This window comes from Hetaerina americana, unplaced genomic scaffold (assembly GCF_022747635.1).
Source record: "Hetaerina americana unplaced genomic scaffold, ioHetAmer1.1.p SCAF_4, whole genome shotgun sequence".
NCBI classification, from domain to species: Eukaryota; Metazoa; Arthropoda; class Insecta; order Odonata; family Calopterygidae; genus Hetaerina; species Hetaerina americana.
This window is the reverse complement of record NW_027286985.1, coordinates 60,225,777-60,242,482: the sequence shown is the minus strand read 5'-3', so window position 1 is coordinate 60,242,482 and position 16,706 is coordinate 60,225,777. Positions and strand designations below refer to the sequence as shown.

Genomic DNA, 16,706 nt, shown 5'->3' with positions numbered 1-16,706 from the left:
ATGAAAAAAATGAAGGGCATTGAATTATATTGTGTAAACACATGATTTAAGTTCAACTTCAAATAATGCACATTAAACAACTGCAACGAAAACCAATAGCTTACATGTAATAAGTGTGGGAGAAATATTTTCCTTTCCATTCAACTTTATTGAATCCAGTAATAACTTTTATAAATTATTAAAGCAGTTTTCACCACATATTTGATGGTGCTTCAGTCAATATCTAATAATATTTAAGTATTAGGCAGATTACAGAAGAATTAATGAGAGAGAGCTGTGGAGAAAACCAGAGAAGTTGTAATGAGGCAAATAGATTATTGACTCATAAGAGCGACTCACCCTAAGCTTAGAGTCGAGCACAGCTGTTCGCTTCCCCCTGCCTGTCAGCCCTTCCATCTCCTTCTTCTCCTCGTCTCGACCACCACCACTCACCACCTCATCGCCCACCTCATCCTCCTCTTCATCTTCCTCTTCATCTTTAAGGAATATACCCACATTCTTCATCTTCTTCTTGGATGGAGTCAATACTGTACAAGGTTGGTCCTGCTGGAGGGTGAAAAATAAGTCACAATTGCGTATGCATATTGCAAGTAACAGATGAGTACTGTGGATTCACATTCACTTCCTCACAAGCTTCAAACATCACAACCATGGTGCGGAATTGAGCCATTTAAGAGATTTCTTTTCAATTCGTTCAAAGTTTACATTTATTCCTTAGTGCACTGAAGAAATATCACGAGTACACATTTTGGACTGACTGGCAATCGTAGCCCGACGAAACAATTAACACCATCACACATTTGACTTATTCATGTGATAAAATAAAAAATGTTCAAATCGACACTTCAGTCAAATTCATCCATCCCTGATTGCATGGGACAAAAATTTTAAACTTTCACCAAACAAAATGTTAAACTGGGGAATGATAAGAGCCCTTATATTGAAATTTGTTGTCTCCAGCATAATTAGAAGGAATTTACACAACATATTGAAATGAAATACCTGTAAGTATCCCTGTAATTCCACACACACTTTATTTAGAATATGACCTAGATTTTGACATTGGGTGTCATCATCAGGTGGTCCTCACAGAATCAAACTTTGTATTTTACCTTCGGATGGGGAATCGGGACGGTGCGGTGGCTAACGTAAAGGCTTCCGACCATGAGGGCCCCAGTTTGTATCCTGGAGGAGGCAGAATTTTTTCAGTGGTATCCTGATCCCTACTTGAGGTGCTTTGTGGAGAGCGCTTTAAGTGAGTACGACATCCATCAGATGGGACGTTAAACTGCAGACCCCTAGGTGCCTTTAGACAAGAGTAGGCTAATGCCGACCCCGGGTTTCTCTCCACCCTTCCTTTCCCATCCATCCCTAATGGTGCAAATGATCTTAGCTGTCGGTCGCCTCCCCTAAACTGGTGTGGAGGAGTAAAAAGGTTAAAATGTAGATGGGAGGGAAAGGGAAGCACAGCTTTCCGTGACGACCATTGGCTGTTGATGGGAGTTTGTTTGGGAGGGTGATACCCCTTGCAGGGAGCAGGAAGTGAAAGAGTGGTAGATCTAGGAGGGGGGAGTAGGAGGGATACCAGATTTCTTTAGCAAGTTTATCCTTGCAATGGACACATTTTAAAATTTCCAACTGCACCAAAGCTTCGAGTCTATGTTTTTAATTTACAAAATGGACAATTTCAGTCTCAAAGTCACTTTCACAGTCAAAGTGACTGAGAGACTGAAATTCTCATTTTTTTCTAATTCTTCAACTTTGTATCCATCCCACTCCTCCCTTCTAGATCTACCACTCTTTTATGTCCAGTGCTCCCCACCAGTGGTATCTCCCTCCCAAACAAACCCACACAAACAGCCAACAATGGATACTAAAAATTGCACTTCCCTTTCTCTCCCATCCACATTTTAAACTTTTTACCCCCTCCAACTCCTTTCCTTTCCCACTCCAATAAACCCTTCCTCCCCTGCTCTGAAGGCACTATATGTACAAAGTAGAATTCTTTAAGGACCACCTGATCATGATGTCCAAAGTTGAGACCTAGGTCATGTTCTTCATATAGTGTCACTGGAATTACAAAGTTACTTATTTCATTGCAATATCCATATGTTGAATAGTCCCCTCGAGCATGCTTTCATTTCTTGGTGACAATATGGGAAGAACTTCTTCCTGTCTTCCTCCACAATTTGCATGCACACAGTCAGCTGACAGTGATATGTGGTGCAGTGGTGCAGTCAATTGCCTATATTAAACACCATGCACATGTGAGAGTTTTTTGTTAACAGTTTTCAAAGAACTTGTAAACTGACTTACTGATAAGAAGCAGGGTCCTTATCTTAAAAAAATAACACCACAGCACCAATTGTAGAACTATTCCTGTAGTAGGTATCAAGTTAAGACAAAATGAAATGAAATTATAATTGACACCCAGACTTTACATGTAGTCTTTCCACTCTTCAAGTGATTGCACTGGTTGTATATCATGATTGTTTTGACACAAAGATAAAACTGTTGAGTAAAAGTAATAAATTAAATGTGATGCAGTGTAACACCATGAGAAAAAGCAACAAGCATTTTTTCATAAAATAAAATTCATGCTGTAAACACATAAGAAGTGTTACCATTGAAGGTCTTTCGGCTCCATCATCCACATTGGTAAAACTGCTAACCTTAACAACATGAACTGATTCCAGAGACAACCAGGAGAATTGTATTTTCATTTAACATTTTTATTTATAAACTGGTTTCAATGAAATATATAATATCAAAGCCTAAGCATTTATACAAGACCACATTCATACCTGTCTTATTAGAATGGTAGTAAAAATAGATTTCACACACGCATAAAATAATCTATGCCAGAACTTACTTCCCTGGCTAAAAAAATACTCATTCATGGCATTCAAGAAAGCATTATTTTCACTCACCTCATTCACAATTGCTGTATCTCCAATAAACAGAGCATATGTTTTGCCTTCCTTGTCTGATGCCTCCGGATTACTCAGGCCAGACAATCCCACGTTCACATTGAAAACCATTCCCTTCATTGCTTTGGCATTAGTCTTTGGCCCAATGACTAAGGACCCTTCTCTGAATTCTATGCCCATGGCAAATCTATAGCATTAAATTATAAAAGCAGAAATGAGAAACGAAACCATGTGAGCCAACAGTGGGAATTATTAATAGTAGTAGTAGAGAGGGCGGATACCAACAGCCAAGGTCATTTGCACCATTAGGGGTAAGTGGATTATTTGGTCGGGATAGGATATTCCATGGTTGGAGGAATGGTTGAGAGAATCCTAGCTTGGCTCGCCTTAAGGCACCGAGGGGGGTTTAAATACATCAAAACTGTACATATGTGAGTGTTCTTTCTTCGTGTTTATGTGTTTAAAAAATATTTATCAATGTTTTTATAAATTTGCACGTCACCAAAGAGTATACTAATTTGAAGATATGTGTATATAATACTATATTCTACCGTGCATATACATATATTATAAAATATTTTCTGCATACAAATTAAATACCGTAATTTACTTAATGCCACTGAGGAAGACTTCCTCAATATTTAGACAAATTAAATGCGAATTTGTGCTTGCAGTTGCACCAATGAGTCCAAGAGAAAAAATTCCATTATTATTAACTAAAACAGCAAATACCAAATTTTAGCATTTTGTTTTTTTAGCGTAATGTTCACCATAAGACAGTTAAGAGGATGATCAAGGGAATTAATGCTTGATTCATTATAATAATAAATGGGTAAACTCGATTCACAATCTGCAATTATGAGAAATTTAAAGAAAAAAACTGGTATTCACCCAAAGTTTTTGGTCAGGTTAGCCAATAAATGCGGTTTTTCTTTCTTCACCAGAGACACACCAGCTTCATACACATCACTGAGTCGTGTGCCAGCCACTAATACTTTCAATATCTCCTCCTCCACACTTAGCAAGAAATTATAGTTTTCCTGAAATACCAAGGCAAATGAGCATCGTATATTTTTAAGGGAATACATCCAAGCATTCATTCATGTTTGATCACTGTAAAATTGATATTCCAATTCTACATAATACCAGCAATTAAACCAATATACACAATGATATTAAATATTTTTTAAATTAAAATTTTATCAGGGATAACCATTTAGTAAATTCTGCCTCGGAGGGTCAATTGATGTAATTCCCAAAGCATTGTTTTTAGGAGTTAGTATATATGGTAGTGGTATATGGAATAGGAGCTCCACTCTGATCTTCCAGAAAATATTTAAGAGATTACCAATTCAATAGAATTTCTAAATGAAGCCGGGAAGATTCAACTAGACATTGCATTGTCTTCATTATACAATTCATAAGCTTGCAAACAATTGAAATTTGAATTGCTGGGAAAAGTTTTTGTCTCTTTCTGGGATTCATTTCAATGGGTACATATCCACTACTAAATTGATCTGCTGTGCATTAAGTTTAAGGTATATTTTAGCACTTTTAGGTACACTAAAACAGGCCTTGTTGGGTCTGTTTTATGCCATGCCATGAGGGGCCTACATTTTTTGTAGGTCCATTGTAATTAGTGGAAAAACTAAACATTGAAATTCAAAAGTATATATTCACTATACTGTAAAGTAAATGAGGGAAATTCACAATTTTTTGTGGATTCTTACCCACAGGTATAATGATAGTCAAACTATATCTAGGGTTGCACTACATACAATATTTCCAATTAAGTAAATGACTGTACATCCTTTATTGAGAGTGAATACAAAATTCAATACCTCAGAAAGGGTCAAGAAATGCAAACAAAGAGAAAAAAAATGTATTTAACATCATTTAATAGTCATATTATTAATATTATATAAAAAAAATTCACCTGAATTGCATCTGTTGGGTTAACGAGCAATGTCCGTACAATATTGGAACAGTACTGCCTATACCTCGCTCCAAGTGAGCACACAATGGCCCCAAAATGAAGAATGTTCTTGTCACTAGAATGAAAAAATTCATGCTTGATTGAATTATCCTTTTAAAAGCATCCATGCAAATCCCTTCAAGAGCAAGCAAATTATTTGTAAGAAAGCCTAATGACAGAATCTTACCTAACCACACTGAATTTCAGGTTATAATTTCCACCACTCTGAACTATTGGGGGGTAGCACATGTCCACTTGAGTGGTATCGACACCTGTGACATACTTTTTATCAGTAATTGCTGACTCAACTCCTTCAGCTAGTTTTGAATGCTTCACTTTCTATTAAGAAAAAGGAAAGCATTAGCATAGCTGATATATGTATATAAATAAAATTCATTAAAAATTAAATGGAAAAAATTATTACTCACATAATACATCACCAACATAACTCACCTTATCTGAGTCAATAATTTCCATTATTTGGTCCTTCAGGTACTTGTTAAAGACATCGACAGAGACAAGGCAAGCCTTTTTCACTGTAGACAATTCTGAGTCTTCTTTTGGAGCCATTAGGTATGCAAATGAAGCACTAACATCCACCTAGCATTTAAAAAAATAATCCACTCCATTAGATGAGCACGAAGTTTAAAACCATGATATCGCTTTTACAATGTGTGTCATTAATACTGATAGCTATGGACTACAATGGATTTATATCTTTTGATAATTCATAATGTCACCAAAAGTAACTTTAAGTTTACTATAAAACCATTCATTGGTATTTTGAAACCACACTTCCTCCAGGGAAGTCTCAGCGAGGGACAACATCTGACAAGTTGCTGATGCTGCTGCTGACATTACAGACGAAAGCGTAGAGCCTACGGTCAACTCTCCATCTATTAACTGCTTGCCTGCCCAAGCAAGGCAAACGATCACCCGAAACTATGGCATGGCCTCCACATCGAAAGAGGAACCTCACAAAATCATGAAAAATTTGATCTGACTAAGCAACAGGAAATCCGAGAGGATTTTCCCTATCAAGATCTTGCATTTCAATATTCAATGTGTTAGAAACAAAACTTCTGAATTAGAAATACTGCTAGACAACTATCAAACTGACTTTCTGTGTTTATGTGAACATTGGCTGTTAAACCAGGAATTGCTGTCCTTTAAACTCTCAGGTTACTTAGTTCTTGACAAAATACCTAATTTTTGGGTTTCCACATCAATTCTCAAATCTCTTGGAGAGAACACATAAATACTTTAACCAGTAAGTTAAGCTCGGCCTGCTTTTTAATAAGGTCCATTAGATCCACAGTTTCAGGGGCTGTTCTCTTTGCACTATTCTACGGTGAATTTTATTCTCACATAGCCTATAGTATCCTTTCCTGGGGTTCATCATCTAAGGCCTTGGCTATTTTCAGGGTCCAAAAAAGAGCCATTTGGCTAATGAGTTTCGCAAAACACAATGCCCCTTGCTGTCCCCTGTTTAAAATATTGTAAATATTGTCAGTGCCAGTTGTATTTACATTTTTCATGTAGTGGTAAATAGAAAAAGAAATCTATCTGAGTATGTGAAAAATTGTGATATCCACAAATATTTTACAAGGGAGAATGAGCAGCTGCACGTTTTACATGTACATACCAAAAATGCAGGTGCTGGCCCAAATTTTATGGGCCATCCAACTTTATAACAAACTCCCAGCTGAGATTAAGGCCCATAAAAAGGTGGCTGCATTTAAAGTCAATCTACTTAGGTTCTTAAAATTAAAAATGTTTTATTCAACTGCTGAATTTCTTGATTATGCCTGATAAGTGTCTTGTATCCACGAATGTATTTTGTCACTTTCCCCTGTCGTGTCTTATATCAAGTGTAACAATTGTGACTACTTGATCGCTGGACAAATAAAATGATGTATTATTATTATTTCTAAATAAAAAACCTGCAAAGATTAACACACAAGGATCCCTTTCATGGATCTAAATTAACTTACAGTTTCGATGCTTTCCTTTTTAAGCACTGCTCTCCAGGCTTCTGTGAATGGCCCGGGGAAAACATCCTTTGCAAAGACTCCAGCTACTTTCCCACTTTTGCTACTTCGAATAGAAGCTACCAAAGAGGCAAAGTTGGCTTTATCTTCATCACCCTGTCAAAAGAAATCAGTGATTGTCAAACTCAGTCATCAACTGAAAATGTTTTTCAGGGATAACCTAAATATTGGTTAAGGTAAAAATCAATTTTTCAAATATTGAAAATAATACTCGACACTGTTGAGAGATATTTTTTGCCATGTTGTACTGAGCATTTATTATTAAAACCATTAAGTTCCATAAAAATTGTAAACATAAATGCCTTCACATACTGCACAAATAATTCATATTATGAACAATAGCTACTAAACACTTACTACTATTAATTTGAAACTTGTACCTCTGCATATGGAATAAAAAGAAATGTATTTTGCAAAATAATTCTTTTGCAAGTAATCAATGTAGCATATTGCAACAAAGTTTTGTATACTTCAAAGCTTTGGTAGATAGAATCAAACATAACTGCAAATATGTCAATGATTAACACTTACCCGATCTCTCACTAAAAGTTTGACGGGTGGAACAAAAACAGCATTCTCTTCCCCCTCCTCTTTAACTTTTCCCTTTCCTTCAATTTGACGGAGAAATCCAATTTTCTTTTTGCTGGCAAGGAAAACTACCTCCTTGTCTCCAAGCAGCATAATAGTATCTGTCAACTCATACCCCAGCAGCCAAGTCTTGAAATGTTAAAAGAAAACTATTAAGGATATAGGAATGAGCAAATTATTAAGAAATATTCCACAGCAAAAATCAGTTAATCTATTATCCTATGAAAATAAAAAAATAAAGCTTTATGGAATTTGGAATAAATTTGCAGATTTATTTATTTCAAACACCTTGGGAATCCAGTAACATTGAATTACCCAGCATGGCATTTTTGGAACGCAGGAAATTATGCACTTATCACATAATCAGTGATAAATAAAGAGTGGATTCATGCCAGAGCAAAAGGCAATGCACTTATTGTAACATTTCGCAATTGGAGGAAAATATCAAAAGAACAAAATAATTACTACTCTAACGGAATGAAATTCAGCCCACCTGTAAAGCAGTTGATTTACTGTATACCACCTCTTCATCAACACCAACAGCTGACACCAAGACATCAGCTGAAGATAACTCTTCAGCTCCATTCTGATTATGTAAAAGAGGATTCCAAAATTAATGATGAAATTGTTGAGAATAAATAATGCACATAAAGGATAAAATTAAAACCAATCAGTAACATTTTGGCAAGGTTATAGGCATCCTACATCTCTTGGATCTTAACTACTGGCTTAATTCTTCATCGAGAAGTATATTTTACTTTTAATTCTTCATCGAGAAGTATATTTTACTTTTCAATTTATAAACGTATATTTCCAAGATGCGAATTTGAATTACTGTTTTCTTTTATTTATGTAATAAATAGAATTACCATGCCCACAGTACACTTGGGGTATACTTGTACATTTATGAGCCTCCACAGGCATTTCAAGAGTCAACATGAATTTTAAACCTCAGACATTAGTTGGATTAACATACAGCCTATCCAAGTTAGCCAATGAAAATGTTTTCCACCCTCTGACTAACCCTACAGAAAATTAAATGGTTTTGTATAAACAAATAAGGGAGAGAAGAATGGGGTTTAATAAACCATTCATGATTGACATTGCCAGCTTTAAGGAACTGCTATACCATCATTTGGGGTATATTTTTCCTCGCTATTGCAGCCATCATAGGTTACACCATTAGGAACATTGTCAATATGCTATACTTGGAATCACAAATCCCACATAGGCTATGTGGATGAGTTCAATGGGATAACTTGCAGCGGGTGCATAAGGTCCAGGTAATTATCACCACTGGTTATTGGTCTTTTGATCACACATTTTTGCCGATGATTTTGGCTGACAAGTTGACAAATCAAATTTCCTGCCACAACATGAGCTGAACCCACAGCGGGCTTGGCTCATATCATGTAGTTGGGTGTCACTGCTCAGCAGCAATGACTCCCAACTACATGATTGATGCATTCTGTCAACTTCATGGGAGGCGCTCTTCTGTGTTTGTTTTAGGTGAGAACTAGGCTCACCTCTTATTCACATATTGCCAAATCTTTTAAATGAATCTTCACTAGACGACCAGTTGATTGAGCAAATGCCATTTTACCTTCACCACTCCAGTGAAATCTGTAACGTGCACATTGTCAAACGCGCCATCATCTTTCTGTGGTTTCGAAAACCATCCAAAATATTCCTGAACAAAATATCTTTTCCAGGGTTTTGCAAACCAGCACTCACCCTGATACTTTATCACAGATAGAATTCATTTAAATGGCCTTTTCTCAGAGGTACCAGGTTCCAATTATCACCGAAAATGATGAACTAAGTTCTCAAAAAATCTGTGTTCCATCATCTGAAAAAAGAATTCAATGCACAAACCTAGTTCATTGAAGAGAAGGTAGAGATAAGGGATATGGCCCTTTTGTGCATCCAATGGAAAATTATTGTACATATATCATTGCGTCTTGACTTGGATTTCATTTCTTATTATTACTAAGGAATAAGTCTCTTAAGGACACTTGTTTTTCTTTTAAACGCCATTTCAGTGTGGGCCTCATTTTTTCTGCCTTTAAATTGTCCTCATGTAGTTACACATGACACTTCATGGAATTACTGGATGCTGTAAGTTACTTTCCTCCCTTCTCCCTTGCTTCATGTTTTCTATCAATGGAGCTGTACTCATAGCATGCCAAGTGAACAAACCCCTTCCTTACCGCCTTGTGGAAGGAAATTAGTACTCACCCTGTTAACACATGTTTGAGATAGTGATCCAAGCTAATTATAGACAAGTCAATTTTCACTTCCATTTTAACTGTAAACATTCCAACATGCTCTGGGGTGATGCTATCGACCTCTTACTAGTCCCATAAACCCAAGAATTCTGTTAAATTTCCAAAATGCCTAACAAATTAAGGAGGCCTCAAACTGATGAGGATGTGAACATAAAATGGCCTGAGCTAACAGACCATTTCTGTCTTACTCTTTAAGTCCATCACCATTTTTACTATCTGCTGTGCTGTTCTTCTAAGAGTGCTGGATTGCCAACCTGTCAAGGGACACCCTAGACAAGACCACTGACCTTCAAGAAGTCATGCCACAAAAAATCAATAATTAAATTTGAAAATGCATAGTTTGAGAAAGGAATGTGGATTTATTTCTCAAAATGCTACACGATCCTAAATAAGTTACGGTATCTTTGTTTCCCTGGATTACAAAAAATATTGTAAATCAATGCCAAGGCACTAATACTATTTAGAAGGTCTTCGATCAAAATAGGTAACATGATTTAAGTGAGATCATTTTTGAGCACCTCATTATTTGTTGCGTTTCAAAATTGTTATGATGCCATAGTGATTTATTGTAATATGAATCCTCAGATTGTAACCTGTTGATATAATGTGTTTTTCATTCTTCTTTGAATGCTGTTTTTTCACCAAATATGTTTTTCATTTAGTTACCCTAAGGTTCCCCTCCAATGGACTATGACCTTGACATGGCAGAACGGTTTGGTCATTTCATTGACTCCTAGAGCTGTATTGACAGGGGCAGTGATGATAAACTCGATGGTTTCAGGCTTCACTTTGTGGAAATCCATTCTAATAAATCAAAAGAGAGATGGTACTTTTTTCCACACTTTATCCTTTTATTTTCCACACTAAAGTGTGGAAAAAAGTACCATCTCTCTTTTGATTTATTAGGGGCAGTGATATTGTCCTCATAGGGTCACCCATGCCAGATAGATCATAGTGTGGGAGACGTGTGGGAGACATGTGAAAGGTCATGCAGAATCTCCTCTTCGATGAGGTGGCTGCAAAGATTTCTGCCTCCAGTAGGGTGACCATTTTAGTAATGATGTTGCATTAAAAGCACTATTGAAGAAGGCATTGGGAAACCACCTCAACTATTTTTCCCATAATAAAATGGGTACAAAAGACGAAATGAAATAATTCATCAATTTCATAGGGTAAATATCATTTGCCTTGACCGGTATTTGAACCTGAACCCATCAATATCCTTACTAGGTAGAATTACAGCAGAATTGATGGAAAAAAAGAGATTCTTTGAATTTAGAAGGAAGTAATTGGGCCAGAGGATTTACTTGGATCAATAATATATCCCAATCTAAAAAAATAGTACAATGGCAGAATGTCATGACTATTGGATCACAAGTTTAATTTCACATGCAACAGAGGTACATATTTCTAAGAATCATCAAAAAAGGTTACAAACATCTATTTAGGCAGATTTCAAAATGAGTTTAGCATGGTGAGAGTGAGTGATGCCATTTCAATGATAAGAACATTAAAAAGGAATAAGAATATAATAGGGACATCTTTGAGGATTTTAAAAAATCATTCAACTGTGTAAAGCCGGCAAAGTTGAAGGAAATATTGCAAAATACAAGAGTAGACTGGAGAGTGAGGCCATTTATTCAAAATCTAAGCATGAATTGAACAATATCATTTCAGTTGTAACTGCACCGTGTACTTGGGGATTAAGTCGATGTGGTAGCTAGAGTTCTGGTTTCCCACTACAGCATTCTAAGTTTGAGTCCTGTTGGTGGCAGAATTTCTCAAAGGTATCCCAATACCTAATGGGTGCCATGTGGTGGAAAGCATTATGCATGAAGTACACTGTCCACCAAACATGACCATAAACAGGGACCCCTTAACATCTTTAATTATGAGCAGGCTCACGACAACAATCGATTTCTCTCCACTGTTGCCCCATTCCCTGAAACACTATCCACCTAAGTCCCTCAATTCCCAATCTTGCTCCTATTAATTACTACTACTGAACCATTCTTATAACATGCAGGTTGCACCAATAATCTAATTTTTACCAAAGCTTGTGGGCCATGTCTAGGAGTAATATTAATTACTTAAACACACTAGCAATGCCAACTAGCTCCAGATTAACAATTATTATGATTCTATGTACCCTGCAATTCTTTCCCTATCACTTGGTGGAAAACTCTTTTAAGAAAGAAAAATGAAAAACAGAAAATGTATCACCAGGGGCATGTTTCTCAGAGGTGGTACCAGCAATGCAAACCAGAGTAAAAGTATATGGCTGCGTGGGTTTTCGCGGCGGTGGTTTGAAAGCAGAATCCTTCAGAGTACAAGTGTTTGTAATTAGCACATACAGACTGTTGCTGGCAATAAGTCGCACAGCATTAACTTTTTACCTACATGACGTGGAATGGGAAGCTTCATATTACATTTAAGAATGTTTTCAGAGGACTACTGAAAATACTTTCAGATGATGCCTGGACTGCGTCCAGTCAGAAAATATTTAGTGCGGCAGTCTTATGCTCCTATTAGCTTTGAGAAACGGGCCCCAAATTAATATTGTAATCCTAATAAATGTATATCAAACAAAACATAAACGCTAACGATAATGATGTTTAATTGAAACATGAGAACCAAATGAGTCTAATTAATTATTTTTGAAACAAAATTGGGCGATGTTTTCGACAATATGTGGTAAAAGAGTTCTCAATCGGACATACAACTATTACAAAACTACTAAGTTAAATATAAAAAAACGACTTCATCGAGTTGGGGCCAGCAACAATGCATTAAGTTCTAGGAAAATCAAATTTAGGAAACAACCCTCTACTTCCTTTAAATCACCTCAACAGAATATTTAATATTTTTTTATATCTCTTTATATTAAGTTTCTTTAGGCTGAAAGTCATTTGAGAGTTCTGGACCAGGGAGGCAAAGACCACCGGTCTATTGGCAGTGTTAGTGGCAGAGGAAAGGATTTCATTATGTACCCATTAAATATTCTGGTATTAAATAATACCAGCCGTTCAACAGCATCTACCACAGCTATAACCCAAACATCGGAATAAAAGAACCTAATAACATAAGCTTTTTTATAAAATCCCCAATATTAAGATAAACGTCAACAAATTATGCATTGACCATAGTAGATTATATTTCCTAGACCAGCGAGAATGCTTCCATGAAATGCACAATACTTGGAGACTCAAACATATTTGAATGAATGGTGATACCATCCATACATAATTGAAGCCGATCGTTCATGCTTGACAGAGCTAACTTATTTCGACATGCTCACCTTCCACGAGGTGTAGATTCTTTTCAATCGACGAAAAAAAGTCTCTTTGTCCATCGTTATATTCGCCATGATGGCAAGATGAAATGCACTAGTTCCTTAACGACAACTTTCAACGTTCTGTTTACAGAGTTGTAAATACCACACCAGCCGGTTAAGGCGCGCAATGGGGTGAATTGCTTCGCTACTTGATGCTCATTTTATAAGTAATGAACGACTCTACCACTATTAAAGCATGGCTCGCAAAGAATTTATGACAGACTGAATCAGTAATATAGCATTAGAATCATCAGTGCACATAAAATATATATATTTTATGTACCTATAAGATATAATTTATTCATAGAGTATATATATACTGTACATGCATGTTAAAGGTCTATGGTTCTGAGAATAGTACTACCAACCTAGTTACATTAGAATTTGAACCAACAGTACCAAAGTAATAAATTTTGTTTGGAATGTTCAAATATTTTAAATACCAAGCCTTACGCACCTTTATGTTTATATACCTTCATCTCTACACTTGAAAATTAGTAAATATAAATTATCCAAACCAAACTTTTTTAAGAATCATACTTGATATTTAATATATCATAGCCAATGCGGTTTGTGAATCATTTACGACAGCAACTACTACACGATTATGCTATTGCAAGGCAAAATACGATTGCTACAACCTTTCTCAGCCTCTAAATCCAACCTAATAACCTACAGATATTGAAGATGTAGGATAAGTATAGTTGTAAAAATTGATGCATTTATTTCCGATAGCGCAAAGTCAATTTCATTATAAATGCTGGATTATTAAATGTAAACTACACATTTCAATTATTTTCTATTGCCCAGGAATATAAGACGGAGTTCGGTAAAAAAACGCATTGTTAATATTTTTTAAATTTAATTAGTAAAATATTAGCAATTATAAAAATATCATAAATTATGAGACGTACACATACAAAAACACATATCTTAATAAAAAATATTATAAAAACAAATTCTTCAGTTATTAACTAATCTATGTCTGATCAGGCACAGGGGATCTTTTAGTTTTAGCGCCTTGTTTTGCTTCCATCGTCGTCCCGATGATCTTATCAACCGTTGGCGATTTCTCCGGAATATATAGCCTGAAATGCACATTTTAAGAAACAGCAAGATCTAAGTAGACACTCAGAAAACCAAACAATACATTTATTCGCTTTAAAGAACATCGCCTACCAAGTCTCCTCATTTGAAAGATCTAAGTCGCTTAGTTTGATAATCATTTCGTCGCCAGATGAAAACTCAATATCACCTTTGGTAAAGACGTCATTGGAGTGATTTTGGGCTTTAACCTTTACGCTGTTTAGGCTTGCCGCTTTTTTCGACGGACAACGTTCACTCTTCATTTTCAACTTTTTAATTTGTGTTTGCAACTCTGTAACTTTCTGTTGAATAGATGCCCTTCTCTTTCCCTCCATTACTAACCGAGAGAACGTTTACCTGCCTCACTTTCTACTGAGGGTAAAGAAACAAACTCTCCTACACATTTTATAAGCCCACGTATTTAGAACCATACGGACTCACGGCCATGGAAAACCTGAAATGGAACTTCAACCTTTGAAAATGGCCGCCTTGACTGAAAATAGAAGTTCGCATTGGTAACACGGAAATAGCGCTTTTATGAAGGGCAATCAGTTCAAGTAAATACATTTCGTAGAAAAGCGACGTTCATGATATTGCATGGACGTACATATCGAGCCGTTGAAATGTCCATACATAATATAAGCAATAATAGAAATGGATTTTTAAGTGCCTTAGCCATTCGTTTCAAATTGAGGTCCCAGCCTCTGAAGCCAGACGTATCGAACAATTAGTTGTGTGCGAATATTTGATTTCATAGGAGTTCATTGCCTTGGTTTGTTTAGTTGTTAGTACGCATCTGGTACTAGAATAATATATCACCCTCATTATTTAGCTTGGCCATTTGTAGAAGCGGGACTTAAGCAGAGCTTACAGTTGAAAAGCTTATATCATGGCTAAATGAAAAATTACGAGAAATCCTATTTAATAATGCATTAGCGAGCCTTTTGAAAAGGTAATTGGTTATTAAGATTTCTAAAACTCATAACGGGATGCATTGTTTTACATACCATGTAATTTCTTTCCTGTTCGACCAACCGGTGCGAATTTTTTATATATCAACACAATTTAGACAAATACTGGGGACTATTGACGATGACAATCGAATTGTTAACGTCTACTGATGCTTCTCAAGTGCTTGTAACAAAGTGGATCATACTTATGAAATTAACATTCTTGGAGTATGTTTAGGATTATGCTCGCCCATCTTTTGGATTTCCAGTTGTTTAACCAAAATGTGGCGGTTCCATTTCTCAAAGCAGCAAGCCCTCTTAAAACAATGGTAAATTTTACATTGAGCATTACTCGAAAATTGGGTGTGTCGTTTCTTGAAGTGGAAATCCTTTACAAATAAACGATGAGAACTTGAGGCTTAGAGAATCGAATTTCAGAAAGTTATTTCTTTCCATTCGTATGGATATTCTGCAACGTGTATAATTTCCAATGGCTCTCATATTGCCCATTTCATATAATTATCGACAATTGTGTGAATTGTTTTCAAGACAAATATTTGTAATGTCTTATCTCGGATACTTGATCTCCTTGTGATTTCTAAGTGTAACAAATCAGCACAGATGAACTAGTAAAATGGTTGGAGTGAAACAGAATGAAGCTAAACATATCTCAAGTCACGCTACCTATCACTTTTTGTTAAATTCCAAATCATTACTCATGTATAATGGATGATTCCGATTACGCATTGCATGGAATCATGTCCTAAAATACATTAAGGCACTGCAACAAATTAAAGTTTTAAAATGCTAACATTCATATAAGTAACAATTTTAGTGGACATTAACAATTTCATATTTACACCGTATCAGGCCTCCTAGAGAGCATGCTTCCACCAGTTGATCATGGTTTTAAAAAATATTCACATTAATCTAATTTTAAGAGTTAAGCTTAATTTATTTATACAGATTTAAAAACCATCTAATGTTGATGCTGTGTATAGAGTCACCAATTAATCATTAGCTCATTATTATTTGCATTCTACTCTTTAAGGTTGATTTGTAAGATCAACGAGTACACAATAGTACAAGGGAACTTTTATTAGCTTGTTCTTACAAAACAACCTGACATGCAACAATACCAGTAACTTCAATTCCACATACTTCCTTCATTACATCCAACATACCCATCCTATACCCCTTCCTTGCTTGACTAACAGTCTCCCGTGAATCAGGGTCTCCAACATTCCATTGCCAATCAATCTCCTTTGGGTTTCTCCCACTCAATTTCTCTCCAGTCCATTTCTTCTTTTCCATCCTCCACATCCACGTTTCTAAGTCTTCAATCTATGCATATCATCTTCTTTCAACAACCATGTCTCCGCAATGTGCAAAACCATGCTCCACATTAAAGATTGAAAGAAACTTTCCTGAACATGCCATTATATTATCCTTATCATATATTCCCTCATGGTGTAAGCTTCTCACCGTAATGCATGGGTGTATG

General features: G+C 36.0%; 1 protein-coding gene across 5 annotated transcripts in view; it reads right to left on the bottom strand.

Moving 5' to 3' along the window:
* The window catches only part of dre4 (SPT16 homolog, facilitates chromatin remodeling subunit dre4), a 45,006-nt gene extending 31,720 nt beyond the window's left edge, over positions 1-13,286 (bottom strand). For 3 of the 5 annotated variants that reach the window (XM_071590211.1, XM_071590216.1, XM_071590213.1), the window contains exons 1-10: positions 13,131-13,286; positions 8,038-8,130; positions 7,488-7,673; positions 6,900-7,052; positions 5,359-5,505; positions 5,093-5,244; positions 4,867-4,981; positions 3,822-3,970; positions 2,931-3,117; positions 340-546 (exon numbers count right to left, since the gene is read on the bottom strand). In XM_071590211.1, coding sequence (XP_071446312.1) covers positions 340-546; positions 2,931-3,117; positions 3,822-3,970; positions 4,867-4,981; positions 5,093-5,244; positions 5,359-5,505; positions 6,900-7,052; positions 7,488-7,673; positions 8,038-8,130; positions 13,131-13,199 — 1,458 coding nt within the window. In that variant the 5' untranslated portion in view covers positions 13,200-13,286. The remainder of the gene's footprint in view (positions 1-339; positions 547-2,930; positions 3,118-3,821; positions 3,971-4,866; positions 4,982-5,092; positions 5,245-5,358; positions 5,506-6,899; positions 7,053-7,487; positions 7,674-8,037; positions 8,131-13,130) is intronic. The other 2 variants (XM_071590212.1, XM_071590215.1) reach the window with 1 other exon arrangement.
* Between the last annotated feature and the right edge of the window lie 3,420 nt (positions 13,287-16,706).